This window comes from Pygoscelis adeliae, unplaced genomic scaffold (genome assembly GCF_000699105.1).
Source record: "Pygoscelis adeliae isolate BGI_AS28 unplaced genomic scaffold, ASM69910v1 Scaffold84, whole genome shotgun sequence".
Taxonomy (NCBI): domain Eukaryota; kingdom Metazoa; phylum Chordata; class Aves; order Sphenisciformes; family Spheniscidae; genus Pygoscelis; species Pygoscelis adeliae.
The window spans coordinates 4739395-4751507 of record NW_008824754.1 but is presented as its reverse complement, the minus strand read 5'-3'; the positions used below and the strand labels follow the sequence as shown (position 1 = coordinate 4751507).

The 12113-nt window shown below is 51.2% G+C and overlaps 1 protein-coding gene across 1 annotated transcript in view; it reads right to left on the bottom strand.

Annotated features, from left to right (window-relative positions):
- The window catches only part of GAB2 (GRB2-associated binding protein 2), a 38882-nt gene extending 31347 nt beyond the window's left edge, over positions 1 to 7535 (bottom strand). The window contains exon 1 of the mRNA XM_009323473.1: positions 7274 to 7535. Within this exon, the coding sequence (XP_009321748.1) occupies positions 7274 to 7535 (262 nt within the window). The remainder of the gene's footprint in view (positions 1 to 7273) is intronic.
- Positions 7536 to 12113: the final 4578 nt, after the last annotated feature.

Here is a 12113-nt window from a genome sequence, read left to right as displayed (position 1 = left end):
AGTGGCTTAGCAACTTCATCTGCCAGTTCCTTCAGGACCCGTGGATGGATCTCATTGGGTCCCATGGACTTGTGCACCTTCAGGTGCCTTAGATGGTCTCAAACCTGATGTTTTCCCATAGTGGGTGGCTCTTCATTCTCCCAGTCCCCGCCTTTGCCTTCTGCGGCTTGGGCGGTGAGGCTCAGGCACTTGCCGGTGAAGACCAAGGCAAAAAAGTCATTGAGTACATCCACTTTCTCCATATCCCGGGTAACCAGGTCTGCTGTTTCGTTCCAGAGAGGGCCCACATTTTCCCTAGTCTTCCTTTTATCCCCGACATACCTATAGAATCTTTTCTTGTTGCCCTTGACGTCCCTGGCCAGATAATTCTATCAGGGCTTTAGCTTTCCTAACCTGATCCCTGATTAGGTCTTTGGGTAGGTGAACGAGACATAGGAAGGTGCGATACATGGAGGTTTGCACCAGGGGAAGTTTAGAGTGGACGTGAGGAAAAATTTCTGTACTGAAAGAGTGGTTAAACATGGGAACAGGCTGCCCAGGGAAGTGGTTGAGTCACCACCCCTGGAGGTATTTAAAAGACGTGTAGATGAGGCGCTGAGGGACATGGTTTAGTGGGCATGGTGGGGTTGGGTTGACGGTTGGACTCGATGATCTTAGAGGTCTCTTCCAACCTTAATGATTCTATGATTCTATGAAAGAACCCAACCAGATCTGCACCATCCACCCCATGGGTCAAGCTCAGCTCAACCATAATCTTGCTGATCGCTTGTCGTAGAGTGCCGTACTGTCTGCTGGCGGACAGATTGGCCTCCAAGTGAGTTGATATCCAAACACAACCCATACCAGAGCTTAAAGATGAAGTCAAGACCAATTGACTTGCATCGACTGAAGCTGAAGAGTCAAGTCCCGGCCCACCTTGAGGTCACAAGGCTGTGCAAGGGGCTGCCTGCTTGGCTGCCCTTAGGTGGCAGTGCTGCCTGCAGATACCGAAACACAACGCATCAGGGCCCCGGGGGCTTTCAGGGACACAAGGACACCCCCACATCTCCCTCCTTACCCCCATTTCTCAGCCCCCATTCCTCAGCCCCCATTCCTCAGCTCCCTGCATGCTCCCCAGCATGGCACAGGGCATGCAACTCATACAGGGCGCGAGCAGGGAAGGAAGGAGGCGTGCGCCAGGCACAATAGCAAGGAAGTACCTGGCCTTGTAGCAGTCATTAGCATTTCCCCTCTGCTTTGGTTCTGCCTGGCCACGGGAGAGGCGGCAGCAGCGGGAAAGCGGGGGCTGCCCCAGGGCCGTCACCTTGCCTGGGCTCCCCGGTGCCTTGCTCCTGCATGCAGGGATGGTGAACACCACAGATTCGGGGATGTTTGGGGTAGGTGGGTGGTATATGGCATGCAAACGTATCTTTTTACTCTAGTCTTGCTAGCTGCAGCCTCTTCACTGAGCTTCCAGGCAGCTCCTGTCCTCCCAACAAGTCTTCAGAGGTATCTTTGTGGTGTTTTTTTTCTCCAGCCCACCTCGAGCTCCCTTTGCTTAGCAACCACCCATGCAAACCTGGCTGCAAGGAACCGACGGGGGGAGCAGCATTGCCGGACTGATGCTGGGACCAACACATTTTTGGGGGAGAAGCGAGGAGGGAGCAAGAGCAGCCATACGGGCTCATAGCACAGACTTGCAGGCAGCCTGTGTGAGCAGGCAGCAGGCTGGGGAGCAATGCCAGTGACCCATATGGGACCCCCAGCCAAAGCAAGTCAAGTGGGTACTAAAGCAATAAATTTGCTCTCATGGGCTGGAAGGGAGTAACCAGTGCAGGGTCTGGGGCAGCATCAAGCCAAAGAGACCCCCAGCAGAGATCGTGCACATGGGATGTAGGAGACCTCACTGATGTGAGCGGAAAGTCACTGGTGTCTGGGGCACCAGTGACTGGGTGTCACTGGTGTCTGGGGCAGCAAACTCTGCTGGAGTGAGCACGGCTGAGTTGAAGGAGGAAGGAGAGACGCTCAGCTCTCCATTTAACATTAATGCTCAGCCCTGACTTGCATTCAGTGAGATAGTAAAAGCCTCGGGATTGCTGGGGATCAATCCCAACTGCGATGCAAAACGCCAGTGCCGAGCCTTGGAGATGGAGCAAGGAGTGAGACGGAGCCCGGGATCGCCCTGGAGCAACCCCCTGGCAGAAGGCAGAGAAATAAGTAAAAGAAAGAAAGTCCCAGATGAAAAAAAAAAGCAGACGACATGCCCGGGCTGGGTGGGAGAGGCTACTGCTGCCAGACACAAGCCATCGGGGCAGGAGCCCAGCGCCATCCTTTTCCCACGCCCTGCTCACTCTGTCTGAGCGACGGGAACCTTCAGCTCAGAGCAAGGACATTTACTCACCTGCAAATATTGCCTTCCCTGTTTCCACGGCTGGGTTAAACCTCTAGCACAGGGGCATTAATGCGGTGCATGAATAAGCTCTTAAATGCCCCCGAGTGTTTGCTCAGCACCCACAAATCCAAGCCCCCGAAAGAGCCCATGCCCCACTGAGCTGGTAGAAGAGGAGCTGCAGGGAGGTGCTGGGGTTGACACAGTAAATTGGGATGGAGTTAATAAAGGTATCAACCTCTCCAGAATAACTAACCTGTGCACAGGACCCCTGCAAGGACACACACACATTGCAAGAGGACCACACACGCATGGTGGTTCATGAGAAATTAAATTACACGCTGCCATAGCTGTGCCTCTGAGTTGTATCAGGAATGGGACACGGTGGGGTTTTGGCCAAAGCATCAGCCATTAACTCCAGAAAGGGTTAATGGCACACGAGATATGTTTAGTGGGATTTGGTATTTTTTTTAACTCCAACAAACAAAGCATGTGAGAAAATCCAGTTTACAGCTGAGCCCTGGCTGCCTGCCCACTAGGGCAGGGAAAATGCAGATGGTTTTAAATATCCACGTGCCTGCGTTTCTCCCACAGCCCGTGGCTCAGGGTCCCTGGCAGGTCTCCCCCCATCGTATTCAAACCGGCCGAGGCGGCAGCAGTGCAAATTGCAGTGTAAAAGCAGCGCTGAGCCAGGAGCAAATCTACTTTCCTCAAGCCCCGTCAGCTTCCCTGGACCCGTGGAGGAGCCGGGATCCTGCAAGGCTCCACTTATTCAAAAATAGTAATTAGCTCTCAAAGTAAATATGTGTTAACAGAAACAAAGAGCTTCACCACAGTCTGGGTAAACACCTTAGAGTGAATTTAATTTCCCTTCTCCCAGCAGATGTAATCGCGCTGCTCTGCAATTATTTTCAGGTCAGGGTAGGGAATGAAGCCACCGCGGCGGCTTTGTGGAGCAGCTGCTCCTCGGCGGCGCCGGGGCAGCTGGAGGTACCCGCCACTTCACCGACATTTAGGTGCCTGAGGCTGAAACGAGCTTCCTTTCGACGAACCAGATGTGTAACGCAGCCGGCAATCAGCTAAACCAGCAGCTAACCGTAGCACGACGTTAAACCGCCCTAAACTCCAGCCTATTTCTTAATCCTTAGAGTCCCCAGTCTAGACAGGACATGAAGGACTAATGGGAAAACCAAGCAACAGAAAATTTACACTCTCCTGTCGAGCTGCAAACAGAAGGAAGCATCAAAGGGTGCAAATCCATTGGGCTTTTAATTTTTTGCCTTTTGGGAGTGCGGGCAGCACCCAAGCATGGTCCTGCGCTGGTGCAGAGGGTTTTCAGCCAGTTTGCATCACCACGTGCAGCCCCTTTCAGGTTGCCCGTTTGCTCACTAAACCATGCTAAAAAGAAACTGAAAACGCTTCTTTTCCCTACTGTCATGGGGAGCCGGTGAAATAGGCTTTACCCAAACTGCCCCAAAAGCTAAGGAGTTTTTCCTCCGCCACCGGTGGGTTAAAAGCAAACTCATGACTGGTGGCTGGGGCTCAGCTGATGCCGGGTATCCCTTCAAGCAGGAGGTAATTCAGCATGCGATGGCAGCTGTAGTAAACGCCTTTGCTGGTGATGGAGCGCTTCCCCGGCCGGGATGCGAATATAACCCAGTTGGGAACAGCCGGCTTTGGGGCCGGACCCAGCAAGGCTTTCAGATCAGCATAAAGCAGTCACGCAGCCAGAAACGAGAATAACCAGAAAAATGTGCACAGTGGCTTCCCCGGCAGTTTCTGATCTCGTTCCACCACACTGCCTGTCTGCTGGGAGAGGGAGGTTTAGTTAATTAATTGCTACAATTATCATGGAGCTATTCCTGCCCATGACGGTTACTTTTTCCTCCCCTTTTTGGTGCATCTAATTACTGACTCATTCATTCTCCAAGGCAGAGGCTACAACAAGGCACAGAGAAGCTTAAAGATGAAGAGATGAAGTCTAAGAAAGAAATGTCAGAGGTCCCAACCTCTATTTCTACCCAGGAACTGGGTTATTCTCATGTGAACTCTTCATCCTCTCCCACCCATCAATCCATGGCTTCATGGATCAACACCAAGTTGGGCGGGAGTGTTAATCTGCTTGAGCGTAGGAAGACTCTACAGAGGGACCTGGACAGGCTGGATCGATGGGCCGAGGCCAACTGTATGAGATTCAACAAGGCCAAGTGCCGGGTCCTGCACTTCGGCCACAACAACCCCATGCAGCGCTACAGGCTTGGGGAAGAGTGGCTGGAAAGCTGCCTGGTGGAAAAGGACCTGGGGGTGCTGGTCGACAGCCGGCTGAACATGAGCCGGCAGTGTGCCCAGGCGGCCAAGAAGGCCAACGGCATCCTGGCCTGTATCAGAAATGGTGTGGCCAGCAGGAGTAGGGAAGTGATCGTGCCCCTGTACTCGGCACTGGTGAGGCCGCACCTCAAATACTGTGTTCAGTTTTGGGCCCCTCACTACAAGAAGGATGTTGAGGTGTTAGAGTGTGTCCAGAGAAGGGCAACGAGGCTGGTGAGGTGTCTGGAGAACAAGTCTTATGAGGAGCGGCTGAGGGAGCTGGGGTTGTTTAGCCTGGAGAAAAGGAGGCTGAGGGGAGACCTCATGGCTCTCTACAACCACCTGAAAGGAGGCTGTAGCGAGGTGGGGGTCGGTCTCTTCTCCCAAGTAACAAGTGATAGGACGAGAGGAAATGGCCTCAAGTTGCGCCAGGGGAGGTTTAGATTGGATATTAGGAAAAATTTCTTCCCCGAAAGGAGTGTCAAGCATTGTAACAGGCTGCCCAGGGAAGTGGTTGAGTCACCGTCCCTGGAGGTATTTAAAAGACATGTAGATGTGGCATGCAGGGACATGGTTGAGTGGTGGACCTGGAAGTGTTAGGTTAACAGTTGGACTTGATGATCTTAAAGGTCTTTTCCAACCTAAATGATTCCATGATTCTATAAGGAGGTGATGCAGATGGAGCAGAGCAGTTACAAATATTGCTACAACTGCTTTATTTCTCCTGCCAGCTGACCCATCAGGAAGGATGGGTGATGGGGTTATGTACGCTAAGATGGACAAGACTCCCAATACCCATCACGCTGCAAAAATCCCGCAACCTCTCTGCCCAGCCTCGCGCCGTGGGTCCTTCAAACAAACATTATCTACTTTGGGAAACTGATGATTTATTTACCATTACTTAGCAGGAACAGTGAAGGAAAGGTGAGCGTGGGGTCGTTGCTTCAGTGAGCACCAAAGCGAAGCACCAGCCCTGAATAATTCATGCTTCCTCTTTTCTGCAGCATCTGGACACATCTGCTGCATTTGCCGTTGCAGGCTTTTTCTCGGCTGACTCAGAAAATCACGCTTTGGCAGCTGGGTGCTGTTTCAAGTGGGTAATTTTCCCAAAGCATTCAGCATTAACGAGCTGAGATTTTGTTACAAATAGGGATTTTTGTTTCTCTTTTGCTGATGTCACTCCGTGATCCTGCAGGGAATAGCGCTCGGATCTCTGTAGCCTGAGGAGCCCTATGTGCCCTTTGGGACAGATGTACTTGCAAGTGGGAGATTGTTTTTCCTTTTGCTGCCCAGATTTGTATTTCACTGAAGTCCAGTATCGATCCCGCTGCCGCTGGGCTGGAAGCTCATTTACTAAATGGGAAGAAAAACAGTTCCCCCAGCTGAAAGCACGCAAAATGGAAAATCCTGCAACAAAACAGCTCTTAAAAAGGGGCCTGAATGGTTTTGCTGAACCTCAAGGACTGTGCTGCTGACATCAGAACAGGATGTAATTTATTTAGCCTGACCTTTCCCTGCACGACCATGCTGGCGGCATTATCTAGGATCCCTTCTACCACTTGCACACCCATTGCCAAGGTGACGTCCTGTTTCGTGCGTCAGTCGGTGAAGATCGCATCCACGCTGCTGTGATGCTTTGTTTGCTGTCCTGCCTGACAAGCTCTTGGCAGGGTTTCAGCTCCCACGGATGGCAGCTGCTCCACGAGGGACCAAAACAGATTCAAGCTGGACGGTATTATGGGGAGTTTCATGCAGACAGAGCACGGGACTGGGGTCCCCTGGATGAGACTGGACCAGGGATGAGATAAAGCAAAGATGCCCAGAGGTGCCACCACGTACAATGGGACCGGCAGGTGACTGCAGCACTGCACCCCATGCTCACCCCCTATCCCATCTCACTTGGGGTTTATGTGAGCCCTCACGGTGCCGGGGAAGCGGAGGCAGCTCACCAGTGCTCACTGCAGAGGCTTGCCAAAGCGCAACTGAGTTTGGACGGTGGAGCATGACAGGTGGAACAGGTCCTGCGGCTGCACAAAACCACCCGGTGTTTTCCTCTCCCCTCCCAGAGCTTTCCCAGAGGGTCCCAGAAGGAGACAGAGATGCAAGTGGGGAGGACGTGTCTGTCCTTCACACGAGAGCTTGTCAGCAGTGGAGACAACCACAGTGGAGAGGGACATGGTCCCAGTAAAGCTTCTCCCCCACCCCGCCAAGGGATTGAAACCTCTGAATGAGGGGGATTTTTACTGCTGGTTCCCACGACTCTCAAATGAACTTCAGTGATGGATGAGAACAAAGGCTGCAGCTAAAAAAGTCCCCAAACCCCACCAACTTCTTACAAGAGACTCAAAGGTCTACAGTTATGGGAGAGAAATGAATTAGGTGGCTCACAGGGGCGAAGCCTGCTCTGCTTCAGATGTCAAAGGTAGGAAAGCCTCATGGAGGTTCCCCACATGTCCATCCGTTTTCCACTCCAGCCCTCCCAGCCTTGTGGTGGGCTGCACCCCCCTCCCACAGGTCTGATCTGAAAGAGGAAATGGGCCCCGTTGGGAGGACAGGACAGGAGATGATTCTTGGCCACGGACATGGCTCTGACGGTACCTGTGTTCTCCTCAGACTGGTTGAAGCCACAGATCTGGCAGATGCTGCGAACCCACTTGTTCATGTCGTCCTCGGTCTCGGCCACCAGGTAGAAGGTCCTGTCGCTGGTCTTGATGTCAAAGATATAGCTGTCTTGCAGCTCCTTCTTGTTGAAGGTCAGGCCCGCGTCCACTTGCTCGCAGAAATTGAGGTTGATCACACGCAAAGGTTTCTTGGAGTGGTCATTTTTGTAGTACTCCAGGACGTCGGGGTCGCCACTCATCCGACCGCTGCGCAGGATGAACCAGCGTTTCTTCCATGCCTGAAACCAAGAAGAGAGGAAGCATGAACACCATCGCTCAAGTTGTGAGGGCCAAGAAACCACTGCCCAGGCACAGGGTGACACAGATGGACACGACACCCCTCCACTCCGGGATGCTCTTGGATGCTGCTCAGGACATCCCTGCAAGAGGTGCACTGACTCAGCTCAGTTCATCAGTTCAATACTCGAATCCCACTGGTTATCCAGCAGAATTAAATACCGAAATATCATTCTAGCTTAAGATGGCCCCAAGAAGCGCTAGTCTTGAGGCTTAGAGCATCCTTGCTCCTACCCTACAGCCCAGCCACACTCCCAGGACCCAAATACCCTTCGTTCCTTGATGTGAGATAATCTGTGGGGAGGCATTACCAGCAATTGCAGTGCCGAAATGCCTTCCAGCAGCTCGGAGGAGCTCAGGTGCTTTGGACACAGTGCCTTGGGTATCCTGCCCTTCAGAGAAACCCCCAAGAGCATGACAGCGCGCGTCTGCAGATATTGACCACGCCAATCCCATCTCTGTTTAAATGCCAGGATAGAAAGGCTAATAAAACCAACAGGGAACTGGTTTGTTATTTTAAATATCAGGAATAATGCCAGGGAGACCCATGGAGAATCCAAGCTTCATTTGTTTTTCAGCATCTTGTTCTCCCCGGTACATAGGAAACTCCTTAGCAAAGGAAAAGGTTATCATCGATTCTTCCGAGCACTGCTGACAGCGGCCCCCGGCCAAACCACCCAGGGAATGGACTCAGGGGGTTACGGTGTTTGAATCAAACTGGCAAAATAAATGTCAGCCATCGGCCCTGGCACTGAGAGCTGCAGCCCCTCTGCCCTCCCCACGCCAAATGCAGTTGGGAGCCCACAGGAGGGGGAATAGCCACAACACTAATATGCTAAATGCTATGCCTTATATTACACAGAGAATCGTGCAGGTGTAACTCCCATCCCATGGGCTGGAGGTTTTTTTTTGGGGGGTGGACTCTGCACGAGCATCCTGGCGCTTGCGGGAGGGATGCAGGGGGTGAGGGACCACCTTGAGCTGCTCCCCATCGCAGAGCTGTGCTGCCTTGCAGAGGGCTCAGCTCCCATGGCGTATGGAAAGGAAGGACTGCGTCTAAGAGTAGGCCTTAAAACATCTGAGTTTGTTCAGGCTCCCTTTGAAGGCAGTGAAGGTTTAAGAGGGGCACGAACAATGCGGGCTGGATATGGCCCATGCAGATGAGCGGGGTGATGTGGGGTATTGCCAGCGCTCTTGCATTACCTGATGCAGACCTCGGTTTGCACCAAGGGATGCCAAGGGAGGGGATGCAAATCCCACCATCCTGCCCCGGCCCCGGACGTTTGCTTGTTTTATGAGCTTTGCCTTAATTATTTGTTTTAAAAAATCATCAGTTTTTGGGTTCATGTGATTGTGAGAGGTTGGGTCATGAGGAAGCACATGACGTCCCTAAGAGGGAAAAACCAACAGCCACGAACATCTTTAGTAACCCAAGAGAGGCAGCAAGGCGAGCGTTGTGCTGGGACCTCTGTGATGCTCCCTGGGAGGTGACTACAGCTTCGCGTGTTGGTGATTGGGCATGTGCTAGATCTCAGCCACCCCACTGGATCCCACAATTTTGGAGAATTTGGTGGCTGAGATAAGGATAAGAAACCCCTGTAATATTTTCTTTGAATGGTCCGATTTGCACCGTACTTCTCAAAGGCTTAAAAATAGCTTTTGTTGGTGTCTTTGAGATTTGTAACCAAATTAGTTTTGCACTGACTCTCAAGCTGGTTCCTGGTGCCAGGAAAGCAACTTCAATGCAATCTTCCAAATGCAGCAGAGCTTCTTTCTGTTAACACCGAGCCATTTCTTTGCAGCCACTTGGCAGGACAAAGACATGGGCACACATCAATGAGGGGGTCTGAAAGAAGATCAAGTTGTGCAACCACATGAACCACCACCTGAATGAAGAAACATCCAACACCAGTTCTTGTTACTTGGCTGGTTGCTTTCCAACCATTCAGAGTCAAGCCTTGCAGCATCCCTTCACAGCTGAGAAGTTGCATTAAAAAACCCCCAAAGTACAGAAACTAGACTCCAGAATTTAGAGCTTTCATGGAAAAAACAGGAGGAAATGCTGCAAGCAAGGCCAACGATGCTACCACGGCTTCCCTTTTTATCGCCAATGTGAGAGCCACAACTTCTCTAGTTCTCTTTGGTCTGTCTGGTAGCAATGGGAAGCCCCATGCAGTCAATATTTGGCAGAGAAAACAGTATAACACACACAGTCTGGTGGTATTGGGTAAGTCCTAACACAAGCTGGTTGCAGAAGAACTGCTCTTGTCAGGACAAAATTTCTTGGGAAGTTTCAGGAGCTGGAGTATCACTGGACGGTGGGACCCTTGGACAGAGCAATAGCCCCACCAACCTGGGATGACCACCCTGTCCACCTCTGCCTGGTGCCCTCATGACGATAAAGAGTCACCAATATTATTCTAAAACAGCTTCTGACCCAGAAAAACAGGTCACGGCAGCAGCTGCTGGACTTGCCTGTCCTAGACAGGTGGCTGCAGGCAGCACAGCTGGATGCATCTCCCACTGCACGTCCCTGCAGCAGGACCAGCCATTTCTGCCTCCTAAGATCAGCTTCTGAGCCAGAGGAATAAGCATTGACTATTAGGAGAGAATGGAAGGAAATAAAGAAACAGCTAGGTACCTTCTTATTTTTGTGCAGATTTTCCCCCTTTCTTTGAATTTTTGAGCACTGAGCTCAGCAAGTGTATTTTAGTTCTTCCCCGTGGATTTGCTATGTCTCCGTTAGGAAAAGCACTCAACTTGTGTTTGCCAGGCTAGGGCTGTGCTTGGAGCATCTCGTGGCACTAATGGAGCTTCAACATATAGCGATACGTGGCAAAGGATACGCAGCCTGCAGCATATGGCTCATCCCCCTGGGACACCTATTCCCCCATTCAAAGCTATCAACATCATCCAAATCTTCCATGCTTAGGCTTCCCTAGAATATCACCTTCCTGCAAAGGGTGATTTAAGGGTCTACTGACCACCAGCTGCGACAGCAGTAAGGATGTGCATGGCAATCGCAGCCCGTGCCAACCAGAGGAGGATGCAACTCCACGTGAACCTCCATCCTCCGCTGCCACGTTTCCAAGACCTTCTTCTCCCACCATGGGGCTGTGATGGCCAACACGCATCTCCTCCTCCACCTGAATTTCCCTTCTCTCCTTATTTCTATTTCTTCCCGGCTCCTTTGAAGCCCCTGTTGCTGTCAGCCCACTCCTGCCAAAATACCGTGCCTCACCGCCACACGGTGTGAGCCAAGGGCTGTGTTTGTTTAACAGCTTTACAATGTAGAGAGGCCAACAGCTTAACAGCCATAAAATGGTGCATTTGCGGCACAAATTTCCTGCTGTGTGGTCCTTTGCCTGCATCAGGTTGCTTCACAGTTAAATCACAGCTGCTAAAGGCCCTTAATATCATTGAGAAATATTTTGACGCTTGGCAAGTACTTCTTTTACAGACTTCTGTTAAAAAAAATGCCCAGTACAATGTAAATCCACCCGGGTGCCAAGAACCGTGACTGTTGCTTGGTTGCTTTCCACCTCAACAGTGCCATGGCAAGTTAAAGTTTACAAAACTGACCCCTTTCCAGCTGGATGCGACCTGGAATTGGTTGTTTTATGGGTTGGAGAGTTGGCTTGGCAGAGATGAGGTGGTGCTGCTGGGTTCACAGGCTGAGTGCACTTAGCAGGGATGCTCTGGGGGGCTCAGGTTGCAGTTGGGACCCTTCCTGTCCCCTCTGCTGGGTGAGGAACCAGGAGAACCCAACCAGAGAGGTGGCTGCTCTTGAGCAACTGGGATACAGTCATGGGAGATCTTCTGACCACACCATGAGTGAAGTCCCTCACATTCCCCGCAGCTGTCCTGATGGCGAAATACTGTGACAGAGCTGGTGGCATCAGTGGAGAGGGCTCAGACTGTCCCTTGTTGGAGAATCTGGGGACTCCAAGCGTATAATAACCCAAGTTCAATTTAGGACAGGTCAGACAGAAGCTTTATTAACTATGATCATAACGAGAGGACATTCAGACAGCATGTCCCCCTCTGCTCCTTTGTTCTCTGCCAAGTGATCGCAGAGCCCCAGCCTATATACTGTTTCAGAAAAATAGAAAGAGGTGAGGAAAACAGTAAATTCAATGTTAGCAAAGCCCCGTATCCATCCCTGTGAGGGAGCTTGCTAATTGCCACAATCCTAAGAAGGAATCAAACAGTAAATAACGTGACAATATGGAGACATGGCTCTTGGTGGAGCCTATAGGAGTCGCCCACACAGTATTATCTTAGCTCAGAAATGGGGATTTGGAAACAGTCAGAGACTGTTAGCTTTTAGTTGAAAGGAATGTTCTTTTAATTAGGATATACTTTTGAGCCAGACCTCTCAAATCTTAAATATTAATAATTTTACCACCACACACTTATAGCATATATAGGGATAGGAGGAGAGGAGAGGAGAGGAGAGGAGAGGAGAGGAGAGGAGAGAA